This window comes from Halichoerus grypus, chromosome 13 (assembly GCF_964656455.1).
Source record: "Halichoerus grypus chromosome 13, mHalGry1.hap1.1, whole genome shotgun sequence".
NCBI classification, from domain to species: Eukaryota; Metazoa; Chordata; class Mammalia; order Carnivora; family Phocidae; genus Halichoerus; species Halichoerus grypus.
The window spans coordinates 13,133,375-13,150,785 of record NC_135724.1 but is presented as its reverse complement, the minus strand read 5'-3'; the positions used below and the strand labels follow the sequence as shown (position 1 = coordinate 13,150,785).

The 17,411-nt window shown below is 43.6% G+C and overlaps 1 protein-coding gene across 4 annotated transcripts in view; it reads right to left on the bottom strand.

Annotated features, from left to right (window-relative positions):
* Positions 1-2,546: 2,546 nt before the first annotated feature.
* Positions 2,547-17,411, bottom strand: part of KDSR (3-ketodihydrosphingosine reductase) — a 39,375-nt gene continuing 24,510 nt past the window's right edge. For 2 of the 4 annotated variants that reach the window (XM_078060202.1, XM_078060203.1), the window contains exons 7-10: positions 17,308-17,391; positions 13,745-13,828; positions 10,782-10,883; positions 2,547-6,357 (exon numbers count right to left, since the gene is read on the bottom strand). In XM_078060202.1, the coding sequence (XP_077916328.1) occupies positions 6,238-6,357; positions 10,782-10,883; positions 13,745-13,828; positions 17,308-17,391 (390 nt within the window). In that variant the 3' untranslated portion in view covers positions 2,547-6,237. Of the gene's footprint in view, positions 6,358-7,039; positions 7,158-10,781; positions 10,884-13,744; positions 13,829-17,307; positions 17,392-17,411 lie in introns of all 4 variants that reach the window. The other 2 variants (XR_013443272.1, XR_013443271.1) reach the window with 2 other exon arrangements.

Sequence of the window (17,411 nt, the reverse complement as noted above, 5' to 3'; positions counted from 1 at the left end):
ATTTACTCGTGGCAATTTTTTCCTTTCAAATCCATGACTTGGCATTTAAAGTGAATTAAATAAGAGCAGGGAATTAAATTTTTCAAATGGCTACTGCTCTCGTTGGATCAAAACTGCAGTAATAGGCCCAAACAATGTGATAACACCATAGTATGGAGGGGAAATAGGCAAAGAATTTACATTCTTCTGTGCAATGACTTTTATTCTCTTATGTGATTTAGCACACAGCACAGTGTCTCCCGGATATTACTTACTGACGAACATGTTTAGAGAAATCAAGGTTAATGTTTTTGTTTCCTAGGGCTGCCATAACAAAGTACCACAAGCTAGGTGGCTTCAAACAGAAATTTATTCCCCCACAGTTCGGGAGGTGTGAAGTCCAAAATCAAGGTGTCAGCCAGGCCGGGCTCCCTCTGAAGGCTCTAGGGAAAAATCTTTCCTGGCCTCTTCCTAGCTTCTGGTGGCGGCAGGCAGTCCTTGGGGTACCTGGGTAGGCATCTGCGTGACTCTGATCTGCCTCTGTTGTCATGTGCCCTTCTCCGTGTCTCTCTGTGTTCTATTCTTGTAAGGTCGCCAGCATACTGGATCAGGAACCGAATAACCTCATCTTAACTCAGTTATCTGTAAAGACCCTATTTCCAAGTAAGGTCACATTCACAGGTACTGGGGGTTAAGACGTTGACAAAATCCTTTGAGGGCACACAACTCAACCCATAGCAATATATATCTAATATGGGATCTTCCAAACTAATGAGAATGGTTTACTCCAAGGCTCAGGGCTCAGCAACTCCTGAATTTCAAGGGGCAGCATGATCTTTTTAAAGCTCAAATCTGGCCACTTTATATTTCTGCTCAGAGTTCTTCAGAGGCTAAAATCACAACTCCTCTACATGGCATGATCTGGTGCAAATCTACCACCTGGGCACCACCCTTTACTTATGCATTCCCTTCTTGCAGCCACATTAACTCTGTGCTTTCTGGAATACACCAAGATCTCTCGTGCCTTTTGCCTTTGCACATCTGCTCATCTCCCTGAAATGCACCCAACCTTCTCAGAGTGAATTCATATTCATGCCTCGAGTTTCATCTTCAGACCTTACCCCCAGTGAGACCACGCCTGACTTCCCTGGGCAGTCCTAGGAGCCCACTTGTGCCACACGGGATAGGAGCATAAAAGGCAGAAAACAGGGGTTTGAATGTGGGCTCCATCACTTAGTAGCTGCTACCGTGGACTAGTTACTTAACCTCGCTGTGCCTGTGCCCCTCTCTGTGAGGGGATATGGAGAGTACTACTTGCGGGTTAGCATATGATTGAGATGAATTAAATGTGATGTGCTCACAACAGTGACCGCCACGGGCTAGGTTTTTAATGTTAATTATGGTATCTTCATCAGAGCTATTGTCAGATTCACAGGGTAATTTCTGGCATATGTTTTTCTCTGTAGATTATGAACTATTTGAGGACAGGGACTGTATTTTTCCTTTGGGCTTTCCCAGCCTAGAACAGTGTCTGACATTCAAACATTTGTGGCATAAAATTCAGAGGCCCCCAAGCTGAAGAAAGGAAGTCCAGGAAGACTTGTAAGAGCCTTGAGAGAGATGAAGGAGTGGGGAGGGAAGAAATAAGAAATGTAATCACCACCAGGGAGGGATGAACTGTTTACGCAGAGTAGTATCCCCAGGGGACTGGATGCCGGGCTCAGTAAATATATGTTGAATGAGGGGAAATCGAGGGTATAAAATCAGGAGTGGAACACAAGAAAATTTTTTTTCCTTTTTAAACACCCAAACGTAAAAACTATAGAAGGGATATCATATGCCATTTAAGGTATATACACTGCTCAAATTTAGAGAAAGCTCAAGCTTGCAAACCAAGATGTCCAAGCAATCTCTTCACGATGGACACCAAATTTTCCCATTTAAAGATTGAGGAATATTAAGGTGTGTTATTTCATCTATCGGTCTTCCGTGTCCTTCAGAACCTAAGAAATATTTCATTGTTAGTATATGCAGGTTTAAAGTGTGGGAAATCTATTTGTTTTTATATGAAATGTAATTACATTAAGAAATTTTACTAAAGGGGCGCCTGGGTGGCTCAGATGGTTAGGCGTCTGCCTTCGGCTCAGGTCATGATCCTGGTGTCCTGGGATCGAGCCCCACATCGGGCTCCCTGCTCAGCGGGGAGTCTGCTTCTCCCTCTCCCTCTGCCTGCCGCTTCCCCTGCTTGTGCTCTCTCTTTCTAATAAAAAATAAAAAATCTTAAAAAAAAAAAAAAAAAGAAATTTTACTAAATTCCACTTTTCTTACCCTTTTACTCATGTATCCCATATCTGAGTCACACAGACACAGAGCATATTTGAAACAAGAGCTCAGAATGCCAAGTACTTACTCTGAAAATATTAGTTCCTAAAAAATGATCAAAATCAAGCCCTGTCAATGTTTAGGATGCGAGGTTAGGATAATGTTATGAAAGAGGTTTGTGTTTTGCTTAAATGACTCTTAAGGAACTCAAATTTCTAAGGGAAAAAAATACATTTTCACATCTGTAAAACTTGTTCCCCATTTTATTTTTTGTTGTGATTCAGAAATACAAGATATGAAAATCAGGTTACAATTTTGCCACAAAAGCTTCTAAAGTAGCAAACACAAGTTCTAATATATATCAAAATAGCCATGTGCATTCTTACAGTTTAAAAATGTCTTTAGAGTTGTCCCATCAAACATGTAAAATATAATAGCTATTATCTCCTCTTCAAAATCTCAAATCTGCCGTCACAGCACTGAACTAAACAAGACTGAGTCCAGAATATGGAAGGTTATGGTTAGGAGGTACTTTTTAAAGCTAAGTTACTAACAACTAAGGACATGAGAAAGATACAAAGCATCGTATGTCAAAAACTATGAATATTTAAAAGTGTCCTCATGTGAGTGAGACATGTTTAAATTAGAACATGAGGTAATAAAATTAAATCTGTTGATGATATAACTCAGTAAAAAAAATTATCATGGTATTGCCTTCTTCTAGAAAGACAAAGACATACAATTCTTTGAATTGAAGCAACTATTCCCAAATGCTTTTGTCATCTAAATATTAGAAACGCTCTCCCAGTGTTCACTTCCAAGAATCAACGATATATGGTTTAACCAACAGATTTATAACTGGACATATGTAAGTATTAATGCAGAGGCTATTATTAACAGCATTTTTCATTTTTTCTTTTCAGCCATGAAAATTAAATTTTAAAAAATAACAGAAAAGAATAATTCCCTTGACTTGGTTTTTGTAAAAAGAAATGGGGATTGTTTCTTATACCTTTTTCAATTATGAAGGGTCCTTGAACATATTTTGGAATTTCTATGGATGAACGACATTCAGTATTTTTTGAATAAATATACTCACAAATACGCTATAATTAAACAGTAAAACCAAACCCAGCAGAGGCAAGCACTTCGGAACCGATACTCAAACAAGAAACTGTTGTTGGTCACAAACAGAAAGCCAACATTTCAACAGAACTGTCATTAAACTCCTTCTGCCATGGGTAAGACATACCCACTTCTGGGTACAGTACAAAGTGTTGAATCAATGACCCCTTAAAAAAAAACAAACAACAACAACAACAAAAAACCCAACAGTTTCCTGAACAATCTGACTCAGGGGTTTTTTGCATTTTTTTTTTTTCATTCCCCTGAGCAAAAAAAAAAAAAAAAGGCAAGTCAGTGTAAAAAATGTACAAAAACTGAGCCAAAAAAGATAAAACATAGAATTTGCCTTTGTAATATTTTCATGTTTTGGATGAAGTTGGATCTTTGTGTGGTGCTGCTGAATGTCTATAATAATCCCTTATCTAAACCATTCAGGCCAGACGTGTTTCAGAATTCTTAATTTTTCAGATTTGGAAAAAGGTGATATGGGGCATGTACTGGGTATTACAAAACATCTCCATAGAATCTGGGGCAATACCTATAATCAAACCCATTGGTGTTTCTTTGGGAAAAATTAATGAAGAGTTGATGAAATGGACAAATCAAAACTATAATACATCAGTTCAAGTCAGGTTTTGCTATCAAATGAATAATGGCACCAAATTTAGGAAAAGAGGGGGGAAAAAAAACACAACAACTTAGTTTTCAAAGCTTTTTGGATACGGAGCTTTGGCCCTTTAACATGTCTGACAAAGAAGCCCATTCCCTGATGGTATGATCTCCACAAAATCTGTCTCATGCCCGAGCTGCAACTGGGTTGGGGAAAGTATCTCCCACCACAGAACGGGGGCTCTTAAATTTGTTCAGGTAGCAGATTACCCGGGGGTGACAGTACAATCTATGAGGAAACCGTGAAAAATGTCTGTTGCAATAACTGTGGTGAAATAGTTAATTGGACTAAACGAGACACCATCTTGGGCTAGACTTTCATCTAGACCAGCAAGTGGAGGTGCCAACATTCAAGGAACATTCATGAGAAAAAAATAAAAAATAAAAGTGAGAAACATCCAGATATTAATGTGTAACTGTTTTCTGCGAATTAGGGAAATAGAGCCATTACTCTATCTTAAGAGGCTGCGAGATGTGACCTAATGTAGTTTGCAAACAATGGCTATAGAAGACGGAGAGATTCATGAAACTATTATGGCATCAACCACCCCCATAAACTGCAATGAAGTAATTCCAAGCAACTTATATATTAAATAATTTCTTCTTTGTCAGTGTTAAAATATGCCATTCTCAGATCCTCATTAAAAGGATGCCAAAGATTAAAGCCATTAAATATCTTACTTCAAAAAAAAAATTAAGTCATTTTAAAGTCAAGAGGTTCCAAAACTCAAGAGCAAAAAAAGGTTTGCTATAGTTTTCAGGTCTTTAATCTTTTGTAGGCATGGTATATGCATACTGTGTGTGCAAGAAGGAGGGGCATAACATTACTATGACGGGGACTGTCCCTAAGTCGGGAGCACATACAGTGACAGGATGAAGCAGGGAACATTGGCCAAAACCCATCAGAGGCACTTAAATTGTGGAAATCCACTAACTGAGCCACAGAGCCTGTGATGTGAAAACAACATTCACGGGGCCGAGAGGATTCGAGGGCTTGTTTTGTGGGAGCGATGACTGGGCTTCCTTAACATGTGGCACGGAGAGAAGGTTCACTGGTTAAGTGGGAATCACAGAGAGCATGGGTGATCATTTTCTTTCAAAAATGAGTATCTTCAAAATCGGCCTTGTCCTATCTTCTTTTTCTTAATGAGGAAAATGTAAATATATGATCATTGGCCTTTCTTAAAAGCTACATATATGCTACCAGAAGAATGTCACACTTCTTAATTTTTTTTCACCTGTTTTAATTCATGAGTTAGTTTAAAAAGTCAAGTCAAAAAATTTTAACTGGTCTTTTTTTTTTTTTATAAAAATATTATAGCAGTATCAGCAAAATAGGAGGGAGAGATGAGAAGAATGACAAGACACTAATGGGATGGGTGAGCTCCGTGTCATCATGGCTGTTGAAGAAATTGTAAACTTTTAAGCTTCTAAGATTTTATTTCTCTTCAGAAAACATTTTAGGAGGCTGCCTCTCCCCAGGAATGAATAACAAAAAGTGCTCTACGCATTCGAGTCTAAAGAAGACAAGAAAGCATTATTTTTCCTACTGGAAAATCTCTCTCTCCTGTCCTTCCCCTGCATTGCTCTCTCTCATCCCCCTGTATTTTTATGGGATCAAAGAGAGAGAGAAGCCGCGAGTGTCCACCAGAAGCACAGTGAGTTATCATGCATTCAGACTCCAGCAATATGTAAAACTCCTCTTGAATAAAATACACCATGTTAAAAAGAAAAAAAAAAAGGCCCCAGAAACCCATACACTGCCTTTCGTGGAAGGTTAAAGAAAGTCCCCAAGGCCCTGGACTTAATGAAGAAAAAAAAAAAGAATAAATAGAAAAATGTAAATGATCATTCTGGAATAATGTTCTTTACCCTGCTCACATGCTATTTGTTCCCATAGGGTCCTCACCTCTCCGCCCCAGAGAATCAAAGGTCTCCTGTTCCATATTTGCATAGTATTAATAACATCGCCTAGAGCTGAACGTCTATCCCCTCGCCCTGCAGCCAGGTTTCTGAAGAGCACTGGTCCAATCTCACATAGTCAAAAGCAATACATACGTGTCTGTAGGCCAAAAACTGGGTCCCTTTTAGCAGCAAGCTGTTCAGATTATTTAGAAACAGTCTTTTCCCAAGGGGTAAGGATTAGGCAGTTTTGTCTGCAATTTCCGATTTTGCTCTCTGCATCATGCAGCGACGCACTATGCTGTCGAAACTTCCGAGGTAAAACAGTGCGATGGTGCGGAAAAGGCCCATGGTGACCACCTGCAAGACACAGACAGACCCCTGAGCTCGTCCGACAGCACGACACCGTAGCTCACTTCAAGGGGTTTTAATATACTCTCTAATAAAGGGTTTCTAAGGCACATCTTCTAATCTGCTCCAAGGATAAACATGATGAAAACTCCCTAAGTGGGGCCCTGGGTGGCTCAGTTGGTTAGGTGTCTGCCTTCAGCTCAGGTCATGATCCCGGGGTCCTGGGATCGAGTCCCATGTCCCCTGAGTCGGGCCCCCTGCTCAGTGGGGAGTCTGCGTCTCCCTCTCCCGCTGCCCCTCCTCCCTGCTCGTGCTCTCTCTCTTCTTTCTCTCTCAAATAAAATCTTTAAAATAAAATTTAAAAACTCCATAAGCATCAGGAGAGCACCAAGGACAGAAGCTGTCCGCTCTGCGCCCTGGCATGTGCCTGTCAGAGCTGCATCAGCAGAATATTTGCCCAATTAATAAATTCAAATTATACAAAGGACAAAATAGTAGTCCTTGGATTCTAATAGCTAGAGAAGATCCACTCCAGCATCCCAAATATCCAAACTCCCATCAAGGCTTTTTGGTTTAAGACTTACGTTCTGATCAGAAAAGTCAGACCCTATGCTAGGTGCTAGCACCATGGTGAGAAAGACACAGTGCCTGCCTGCCACGAGCTTCGCCAATAATTAGAAAGACAACCAACCGGAGGAAGGCAATTACTGTGTAAGGTTGAGACAGTGGATGTCCATTAACCGTCAGGATTCCTGCCAACACGCTCTCAATGCAACACCTCTGAGTGGAATTGTTTTCACAGCACAGAACTACAAAGAAAAGCATTTTCAAATACACTAGTTCTCAAATGTTGCCTCCCATGGGCCCTTTTTCAGAAAAGCACTAGAAGAAAGGCCACATTAAGGGGTCAACGAAGAAAGGCAATGTCATGTGACACAGGAGACAGGGGACCCAAAGCAGATGAGAGGCAGAGGGGACCCGGACGTGGGACAATCAGTCCCGATGGGTGGCTTGGAAGGCTCCAGAAGGATTGCTTCCAGAAGGGGAAACTGATAGAGTGATATTTCTGAGAGGAAATGAAGGCTGTCATTATTAATAATACATAGAAAAAAGCCAGTAACTGTTTCAGGAAAAACAAAAGGTTGTACAAAAAGGAAAATTAATTATGTATAATACAGAGTTCAGCTGTGAAGAGCATTTACATAGCCATAATAATGATGATCTCAAATACAGATCTAACCAAAATCACAATATAAGTAAAAAGGGAGGGCAGGACCGGAGGAGAGGTGGCCGTAAGCAGAAGGGGGAGGGTGTGAGGAAGAGCTAAATCCTCCTCTTTCTTGGTGGAAGCCCATGCCTGACCCCAAGCTGAGAAATCTGTGGAGGCGGCCACGTAAGTCTACACTCCGGACGCACTCTAGATGGAGGTGTGGAGGTGCCCATGTAAGTCTACCTTCTGGACGCACTCTAGATGGAGGCGTGGAGGTGCCCACGTAAGTCTCCACTCCGGACGCACTCTAGATGGAGGCGTGGAGGTGCCCACGTAAGTCTACCTTCTGGATGGACTCTAGATGGAGACGTGGAGGTGCCCACGTAAGTCTACACTCCAGACGCACTCTAGATGGAGACGTGGAGGTGCCCATGTAAGTCTACACTCTGGATGCGCTCTAGATGGAGGCGTGGAGGTGCCCACGTAAGTCTACAATCCAGACACACTCTAGATGGAGACGTGGAGGTGCCCACGTAAGTCTACACTCTGGACGTGCTCTAGATGGAGACGTGGAGGTGCCCACGTAAGTCTACACTCTGGATGCACTCTAGATGGAGGCGTGGAGGTGCCCACATAAGTCTACACTCCGGACGCACTCTAGATGGAGACGTGGAGGCCCAGCCCACAGAACAGTGCGGCTACATCTGAGAAAGGCGAAGGGGGGGCAAGTGGCATTGGGGCCGCTGTTGTTCCCACAGAGCCTTGAAAACACTGGTTCTCTGAAGAGTACGCAAGGATAACTTTGAAAAACGAAAGAACCAAAGGGAAGCTGGAATAAGGCAAAACGACGGGGACAGCGAAGAGATCAGTGGCTGCCAGGGGTCCGGGAAAAGGAGGGAGGGATGAGCAGGAGGAGCATGGGTGAATGTTCGGGCTGGGGAACGACTCCGTGTGACAACGTCACAGTGGACACGTGTCAGCAGACATACATGTCAGCATACACTTGTCAAAACCCATGGGAAAGATGTGTGACACCGAGAGTCAACACCAATGTAAACCATGGACTTCAGTCAATAATGGCGTCTGCACATTGGCTCACAACTGTGCCAACGCACCGTGCTAATGCAAGATGCTGGTAACGGGGGAGTCTGGTGGGGACTGGGAGAGGGTGTATGGGAACTCTGTAATTTCAACTCACGCTTTCTATCAACATAAAACTGCCTTAAAAAATGAAGTCTATTATTTAAGAAAAAAAATCAAGAAAAAGCAATTAGAACACAGCATACCAAAATGCTAAAATAGTTCAGTCTAAGCAATTTAACGGTCTTGGAGTTTTCTGGAAAAAGCAACACTTAAGGTGAGACCTGAAGGAAGACTGGAAGTTGGTCAGACAGAGGAAGGCTGGGGATGGAGGGACAGAGACGAAGTCATGGAAAGAGGATGAGGGGCAGGAAGGTGAGTGAGGTCGAAGGTCAGAGGGTTATATCACGTGATGAAGTGGAAGCCTTACTGGGGAGGCACTGAGGGTTGCCCTGCAAGGTGGACTTGCAGTTCAGAAAGCCCGCATGCAAATGTGATGACAGTCACTGCACCCGGGCCTGGGCAGGTGCTGTGAGCCCCTGGGATGGGGGGCCGTGGCCCGTAGAACAGAGCGGCTGCCCACTGCCCCAGCTGATTACTGCCAGCTGAGAATGCAGACCCTGTACTGTCGGGCCTCTGATTTCCCACAAAAAGTCCGAAATCTGGACTTTTTGTGGAAAATCTAATTTTAAAACCATTTTATTTCAACACACACACTCATATACCAGATGAACCAAACAAAACATTCTATAGGCCCATGGGCCCCCAGGTGACCTCCTCTGAATCACAGAGCGTGAGACCCAGGCAGGGAGCTGACTGCAGTGTCCCAGGCCTGAACAGGCGGAACAGCAGTGGGGCTGGGAAAGGAGGGGAGCCAGGACTGGAGGGAGGAGAGATGAACCTGACCCCTCACATGAGGGGCAGGAGGGGGTCCAGGATGACCCCCTCTTCCTCGTTGGGCTCTTGAGTGAACATGAACATGGATCCCGATAGTGGAGACAATACAGACTCGGTGATGGGGAGGTCGGGACGGGATGCTGGGAAACACAGCTTTATTGCAGGCATGTGGAACTGGAGATGTGAGGTCACAGCCCTGGGAAAACACCTTAGAGAAATTTATACAGAACTGGAGTGGAGGAAATAGCTATGGGCTGAAGTTTTATGTTGGGCATCACTCATGTGGAAACGGGAGAAGGGACAAGATGGCCACACAGAATGCATGGACTTAATGCATTTGCTCTACTCGGGGACCTGAGGTTCCCACTACGTGCCAGCCACGGGCTGTGAGGGGCCGTCCTCAGAGAGCTTACATGGAATACAGCATCTACCTCTAAGAGAGAGTCAACAGAGTCATGGAAGAGAAGAGTGAAGGAAGTCCACACACAAGTCATTCGGGTTTTTAGTCTGAACATGGTCTACTGCACATAGCTTAGTACTTGGTTATAAACTACCCACCAGGGTAGACAGCCCCTTTTCAGGCAGCCTCCCAGCCCTCCCTCTACACTCCACCACCCATCACCAGGTCTGTGCAGAGCCAGCCCTCTATTATTACTTGTTCTATTACACTGCATTAGTACCACCTCTCTGTCCGTCTCTCCCACTAGCCTGTGAGCCCCTGGGGGGCTGGAGAGGTTGCTCCCCCCCGATTCTCCAGCAGCAAACATAGCACCCAGCGCATCAACCAGCAGTTAACTTCCGTGTGGCCTGGAGGAACCAGAGCTCACCTAAGAGTAGGGTCTGCATTGAATCCTGGACTTGGACCTCCCTAAGCATAGTTGCCTGTGACCTGACTCACCTAGAAGAGGGGTTCTGGTCTGATGCCCGGTACCCTACATCACTCTACCGCAAATCCTCGGACCAGTGTCCCTCACCTAAGAACCTGAGTGACACCCCAACAGCAGAGACAACATTCCCCCTCTATATCCACGGTGCCCAGAGCGCAGAAGACTACTTCCCTCGCTGAACGCCCCAGGTGCTGTCTTTCACCCATGTCCTAGTTTCTTATCGCTGCCACTGCAGTAAAAGTCCTTCACATCCCCAGATAAAGTTACCAAGTCTTCTGTTAACCTTTTCTCATTGGGTTTTAACGAGAGGCACTGTCTGTCTGTCAGCCCGTCTGTCTGGTGGTGTAAGCATAGCTCACCTGCTGGAGCCCTTCAGTAATAGAAGTTACAGGTGCCATTCCACAGGTCAGGGACGACAGCATGTACCCGTCTGAGCCAATGGAACTGTTAAAATTCCCTTGCTAAAATAGAAGGAGGAGAAAAGAGGCAACAGTAGTAACCAGAAAAGGAATCAACACATCAAGACAATGAAGTGTGCGGGGCGCCTGGCTGGCTCAGTCGGTTAAGTGTCCAACTTTTGATGTGAGATCAGGTCATGATCTCAGGGTCCTGAGATCGAGACCCATGTGGGGCTACACAACGGGTAAGAAGCCTGCTTAAGGTTCTCTCTCACTTCCTCTCCCTCTGCCCCTCCCCTGCTTGCTCACACGCTCTCTCTCTCAAAAAAAAAAAAAATTAAATTAAAAAAAAGAAACAATGAAGTGCGTCCACTTTAGGTGGCATACGAGCGTAACAGCTTACGTCAAAGCTGAGCCAACAAACATGGCCTTGGGAGATGGGCCGGAATGGCTACACAGGAGGTTCTCACAATGTGGGTCCATGAACACTGGGGGTCCTGAGACCCTTTCAGAGGATCCAGGAGGACAAAATGATTGTCATAATAATACTAAGACCTTAACTGCCTTTTCACTGACATTTGCGTTGATGGACAAAACTGCTGGCTCATTAGCACAAATCGCAGTAGCGATGTCTCTCCACGGCCACCCACACTTGGAGCAATAAGTAAACGGAAATTTTAAAATCTTTCAAAGATTTTAAAAGGTCAGTTTTACTTTAAAATGCCCTTGATAAAGCTATAAAATTAATCATTTTATTAAATCTCAACCCTTACAGGCAAGTCTTTATACTCTAGGTGACAAAAAGAGAATACACACCCAGTGCCTTCTGCTGTGTTCTGCACCCAAGGGGGACGGCTGCCCTGCAGAAAGGCCCTCCTCCAACTGTTTAAGTCATGAAACTTAATCTATGTTATTCAGACTTGGGTATTTGGAAGACATTTTGTGGAAAATGAATAAAATGAGCCTGTCACTTCAAGGAGAATTGGCAGCTTTTATGGTCAATGTTAAAATCTGAGCTTTCAAGGAAAAATTAAGATTTGTGAAAACCTATCTACCATTGTGAGATTGTCAGCTTCCCAATATGTAGACTTTTATGATCAGACCAGCAGTGTTATGAATGGATGTAATTTTTCTGATAACTCAGTGAACCCATATTTTCCAAATGACTAATGCATAATGTTACAAAATCATGAATGGGTACAAAACATGAGAAGTGCAAAGACCAACGGAATTTAATGTAACAGAGAACAAAAAGTTCATTAATGTAGTTTCCAACTCCACGCTGTAATTAACCTTTAAGAAACTACTATTCATCCAGTTTGGGTTTAATATCAAAAAAGAATGTCCACAATTATCTGAAAAGTCCATTAAATATTCCTCCCTTTCCTAACTACATATCTAAGGGCAGATTTTCTTTATATCCTTCACTCCAAAAAACATATTACAGCAGAGTGAATATGGAAGCAGCCGTGAGAATCCAGCTGTCTTCTATCAACACCAACATTAAAGAGACTGGTGAAACGTAAAACAAAGGCACTCTTCACACTAATGTTTTATTTTGGAAAATTATCATGGTAGAAAGATTCCATTAAAATGTAATGGGTTTACTGTGGCTACTTTAAATGGATTAATAAATAAGTATTTTTTAGATTATGCAGTTTTGGAGCACCTGGGAGGCTCAGTTGGTTGAGCGTCTGCCCTTGGCTTGGGTCATGATCCCAGGATCCTGGGATCGAGTCCTGCATGGGGCTCCCTGTTCAGCAGGGAGCCTGCTTCTCCCTCTGCTTTTGCCACTCCCCCTGCTTGTGCTCTCTCTCTCTCTTTCTCTCAAATAAATAAAATCTTTAAAAAAAAAAAAAGACTATGCAGTTTTAATTTCTAATATGGCAACTATGGATAAATACAAACATGTAAAGAAGTCTCTGGGACTGTCAACAGTTTCGTGTGCAAAGTGGTCAAGAAATGAAGTTTGAAGACCACCAGACTAAATGAATACTACCGAAACACAAAGAGCTATTTCAGATCATTGAAAACACTGAGTGTGTTTGCTGTGACTTGAGGAGAGCAGGAAACACCATCCTAATCCACCAGGACCATCTTTCTAGGCCTCCAAACACAGTCAGGGCACAGCGCTTCCAACGTCTGTGTGGATCTTCAGAGAGTTGGGTGGTCGGGTGTTTCTTGTATTCTGCTCAGTCTGGGCTCGTGCTCACAGTGCATGCGGTCCTCAGGGCAGCTGCACGGCTTGCTGACACCTCATTCTGAGGGTCCTCAAATTTCCTACATGCGGTGGAGGCCTAAAGCTTACCGACACCCCTATTAGTGCATGTTGTTCTACGTGTGGGTCAACAGGATGTCATCAAAAGTCTGTGGGGCATGTATATGGGTTCTACAAAATGGCAGGCACATGGTTTCCACTTTTGACTCCAAATAAACTCAGTAGCCCGGACACACGTCCTTATTAGTGAACATTTGGGAAAATGATATTGGGAAGCAGGAAGGTGAAAGAAAAAAGTCCTTAATCAACGAGTCCGGCATTTAATAAAGTACCTAAACTCATCTACAATGGCAAGTACTGTGGGAAAGCAGAAAGAAGGCGGCGGGCCATCGACAGGATATAGGACACATCATTTACACACAACAGGGAAGTCTCGTGTTCTTCTGAAAGAACCAAAGTTCCCAGGCATCCTTACTCATCAATCTGTTCCTAGGGTTAAGATATATAATTAGTTTCCAGGAGCCTATGAATTAACATGGAATCAATAAAGTATCTCAGGGGAAAAAACAGTCCAATATTAGATATGAATCTGACCAAAAAGACACAGTAATTTATGTTTTGAAATAAGCCCTGGGACAAATATAGTATTTCTTTTCAGAAATCTAGTACTAAAACTATTAAGAAAGAAAATAAGGATTGTACTTACTATGGCGTCTTTAACAATTTGTTTGGCCACTTGCTCTGGTTTGCAAACAGATACGGTCTCTGAAATCAGACGAGTCTCCAAAGGCTAAAGGTGGGAAAAAACAGACGTATCAATACCATTATCAGCCATTAAATTCAAGAACAAATAATTCTCACAACCGTCTCTCCCCTACTTTATAAAGAATTCCAGCTTTCTACCTTTGAGCAGATTCCTACTTTTAGGAATCAGGTCTGTCCAGATTCTAAATCAGTTTCTACCTGGTCCCTGTATAAAATTCAATCCAGTGGCTGGAGTGAGACAAGGAGGCCCCTGCCGCTCTCCGTGGGACAATGTGTGGTCTCGGCTCCAGCGATGACCACCAAAGCTAGAATGAGACCACATCACGGGTCCAAGTCTGGGGGAATCCTCACTGCGGGCCACCTGACCAGCTGTGTTTATGCAGAGCCTAGACCATGCGCCCTGAGCAAGTTTGCCTTACGACCAGCATCTCCGTTCTGACCAAATATTCCCAGGCCAGCAGAGACAGAGCTGAGGCCCTGGGCAGAGAGAGCCCCAGCCCAGCCCCTGTTCAACAACACAGCTGTTTCTTAGAAGACCCGCAGAGGCGGCAACAAGAAGGAGGATGGGACAGAAAACACTGAGAGGCCCTGGGCATGGCTGGGTGCTCATTATCGCGCTGGTGCATCAGAACCCCAAATCCGAGGTGGCTAAAGGTCCCTCTCAACGGCCACCTAGTTCAAAAAGCCTTTCCTGAATTCTCACCTGGCAGTACTTTCTCATCTCTGCATATTTCTGCCTTAATAGATATTACAGCTATGTGTATATTTGCATTTTACCTCCTAAGTTCCTTGTGGGCCAGGGCTTTTCTTTTTCTTTTTTCTTTTTTAATCTTCTTTACAGTGACATGAACATGTGCTCAGAAATTCTTTAAAAGGGAGTTTCAATTAGAAGTTCTAAAAATAAAGCCTTAAACTGCATGAAACTGTAAATTTTATTTACCATGTAGGCTTGAGAATATTAAAATAAAAACACAGAATGTATTTTCTTAAATTAGAAAAGCATAGCACTTCATAAAAGTAAAACATTTCTTGATGAACCTGAATTAAGAGCAAGGCTCTTCTGAAGGGGCCGTTCCTTCTTCCAGACCACCAGGCAGGCAAAACGGGGCCAGACACACGTTAGATTTAAAAGCACTATGGCGCCCCCTAAAGGGCTTACACACCAACACAGAATTTGATTTATCCAAAGAAGTCGGGTCAACACTGCACTACTGGAGGGAAAAAACCCAACTTAACATCAAAATCAAATCTTCACGGGGAAATCACCACTCTTTGTCAGCTTTGGCTTCCAACGAAAAGACTGTTAACAAATGTTGCAAATCCGCTTAGCAGACCCCTGCTTATTCTAAGACAGGGCATTTGGCTTAAATTTACTTCTTTGCAATAGTGGTAATCTTAAGAGGCAGAGCCAAAGAGAAATGAATAGGGAAAAAAAACCTTCTAAATCATAACATCTTTTTGCAAATATACAGTCCGTGGAGCGTAAGGGCCAATTTTCATGCCGCAGGGCCTCACACTTACTATAAAGGAGAAGAAAACCAATCAACACCCATTCAAGGTAGTAAGTTCGGATCGATTCCTTTCTTCTCCACTTGATTCATTTGCTCGCAGGGTGCCCCACTACACATCAAGGCAAAGAAGAGGCTCCTTGGAACAAAGCGCAAAGCTTGCATTCAGCTCAGCATGACTGTCATTATATATAATGTAAATGTCCAGTGGTGATAAGCATTATAAAGAAAAATAAAGCCAGAGGAAAGGATGGTGAATATTCCAAGGGAGTGATGTATGAGATACAGAGGGTCAGGGAAGGCCTCTCAGGGTGAAGTCTGTAGAGAGACAAAGAAGCAAGGGGGGAACACCTGGGGGGCTCAGTCAGCTAAGTGTCTGCCTTCGGCTCAGGTCATGATCCCAGAGTCCCGGGATCGAGCCCTGCCTTGGGCTCCCTGCTCAGCGGGGAGCCTGCTTCTCCCTCTGCCTGCCACTCCCCCTGCTTGTGCTCTCTCTCTGACAAATAAATAAATAAAATCTATAAAAAAACAAAAAGAAGCAGCAGCAGCAAGGAATTAAGCCACTTGAACATCCAGAGAGAGAGGAAAGCAAGAGCAAAGCAAGACCAAAGGCTGGGCAAGCTCAAGGAACAGACGGGGCTCTGGTATGGCTGAAGCCAAGAAGAGGAGACAACGCTGTGGACAGGTGGCCAAGGTCCAGACAGTGCAGGACCCAGTAAGCCTCAAGACCTCTGGATTCTACTGTAGGCATGATGGGAACCAGCGAAACCACACTCACCAATACATAACATATTCCAACGTGTGCTTTGTAATGCTAATTTTAAATGAGTCAAAATTACATTAAATTACATTAAAAATTCAGTTTTATGATGGGGAGTCCCACTAGCCACATTTCAAGTGTTCAACAGCCACAATGTGACTACCATATTGGAGAGTGCAGACATAGAACATTTCCATTCTAGAGAATTCTATTAGACTGTGCTGCACAAGAAGGGTCTTTTTGGGTTTGTTTTTGGCTTTTTCTGCCGCAGAGGGGTTTGAACAGGGGAGTGACAAGACTGACTTAGGCTTTAAAAGGATTACTGGCCCCTGTGTGAAGAACCGACGGGGATGGGGAGAAGGGGGCAGAAGCAGGCAGACCAGTTTGAAGACTATTAAGAGCAGTTCAGGCAAAAATATCAGCAGCTATCATTACTAGGATAGTACTGAGACTTGCAGTTTTTTGTTTTTTGGGTTTTTTTTTAAGATTTTATTTATTTATTTGACAGAGAGAGAGAGACAGCGAGAGAGGGAACCCAAGCTGGGGGAGTGGGAGAGGGAGAAGCAGGCTTCCTGCAGAGCAGAGAGCCCGATACGGGGCTCGATCCCAGGACCCTGGGACCATGACCTGAGCCGAAGGCAGACGCTTAACCATCTGAGCCACCCAGACGCCCCTTTTATTCAGGAAAAGTTCTGAGAGGAGAACCAAGAGGATGCTCAGTCAAGTGGATGAGTGGTGTGGGAGAAGAACTAAGGCTGGCTTCTCAGTTACCGGCCTGAGCACTGGGTGGACGCTGGGCGCGAGGCAATGAGATGAAAAGTTAATGAGCAGAATGCGGGAATCCTAAGATCCATTTTTGAAATGATAAGTCAGGATCGGCAACCAGGAGTTTAAGTTCAGAGGAGAGAATATTATTATTAAAGAGTATCATCTCATTAGTTAAAAATACAGGCCATACGCAACATCACAAAGAAAATACCTTATTAATTAAGTAAGCCTTTGAAGATTATTAGCAAAAATCATGGCCTTGGAAAATACAGGCTGCATTCTCTAAGACCCCACATGAAAGTTCCAGAAAGTCCAGAGGCCTCTACCTAGCACGTCAATTGAAAAGAGCTCAATTTTCTCACTGATGAAAATGACTCCAGGCTGATGGGTGGAAAGTCAGAAAGTCAGAAAATTGGAAAAGGGGTTTACAATGTCAAAGGCTCAAAACAGACACGGGCCAACACTTACCTTGGTTTTGTTTTCTTCTGCAAACCCAGGGGTATCTGTGTCTGGCGGGTAGGCAACTGTGACATAGACGTTATACGGCTTCACCTGCATTCCAGAAACAACAC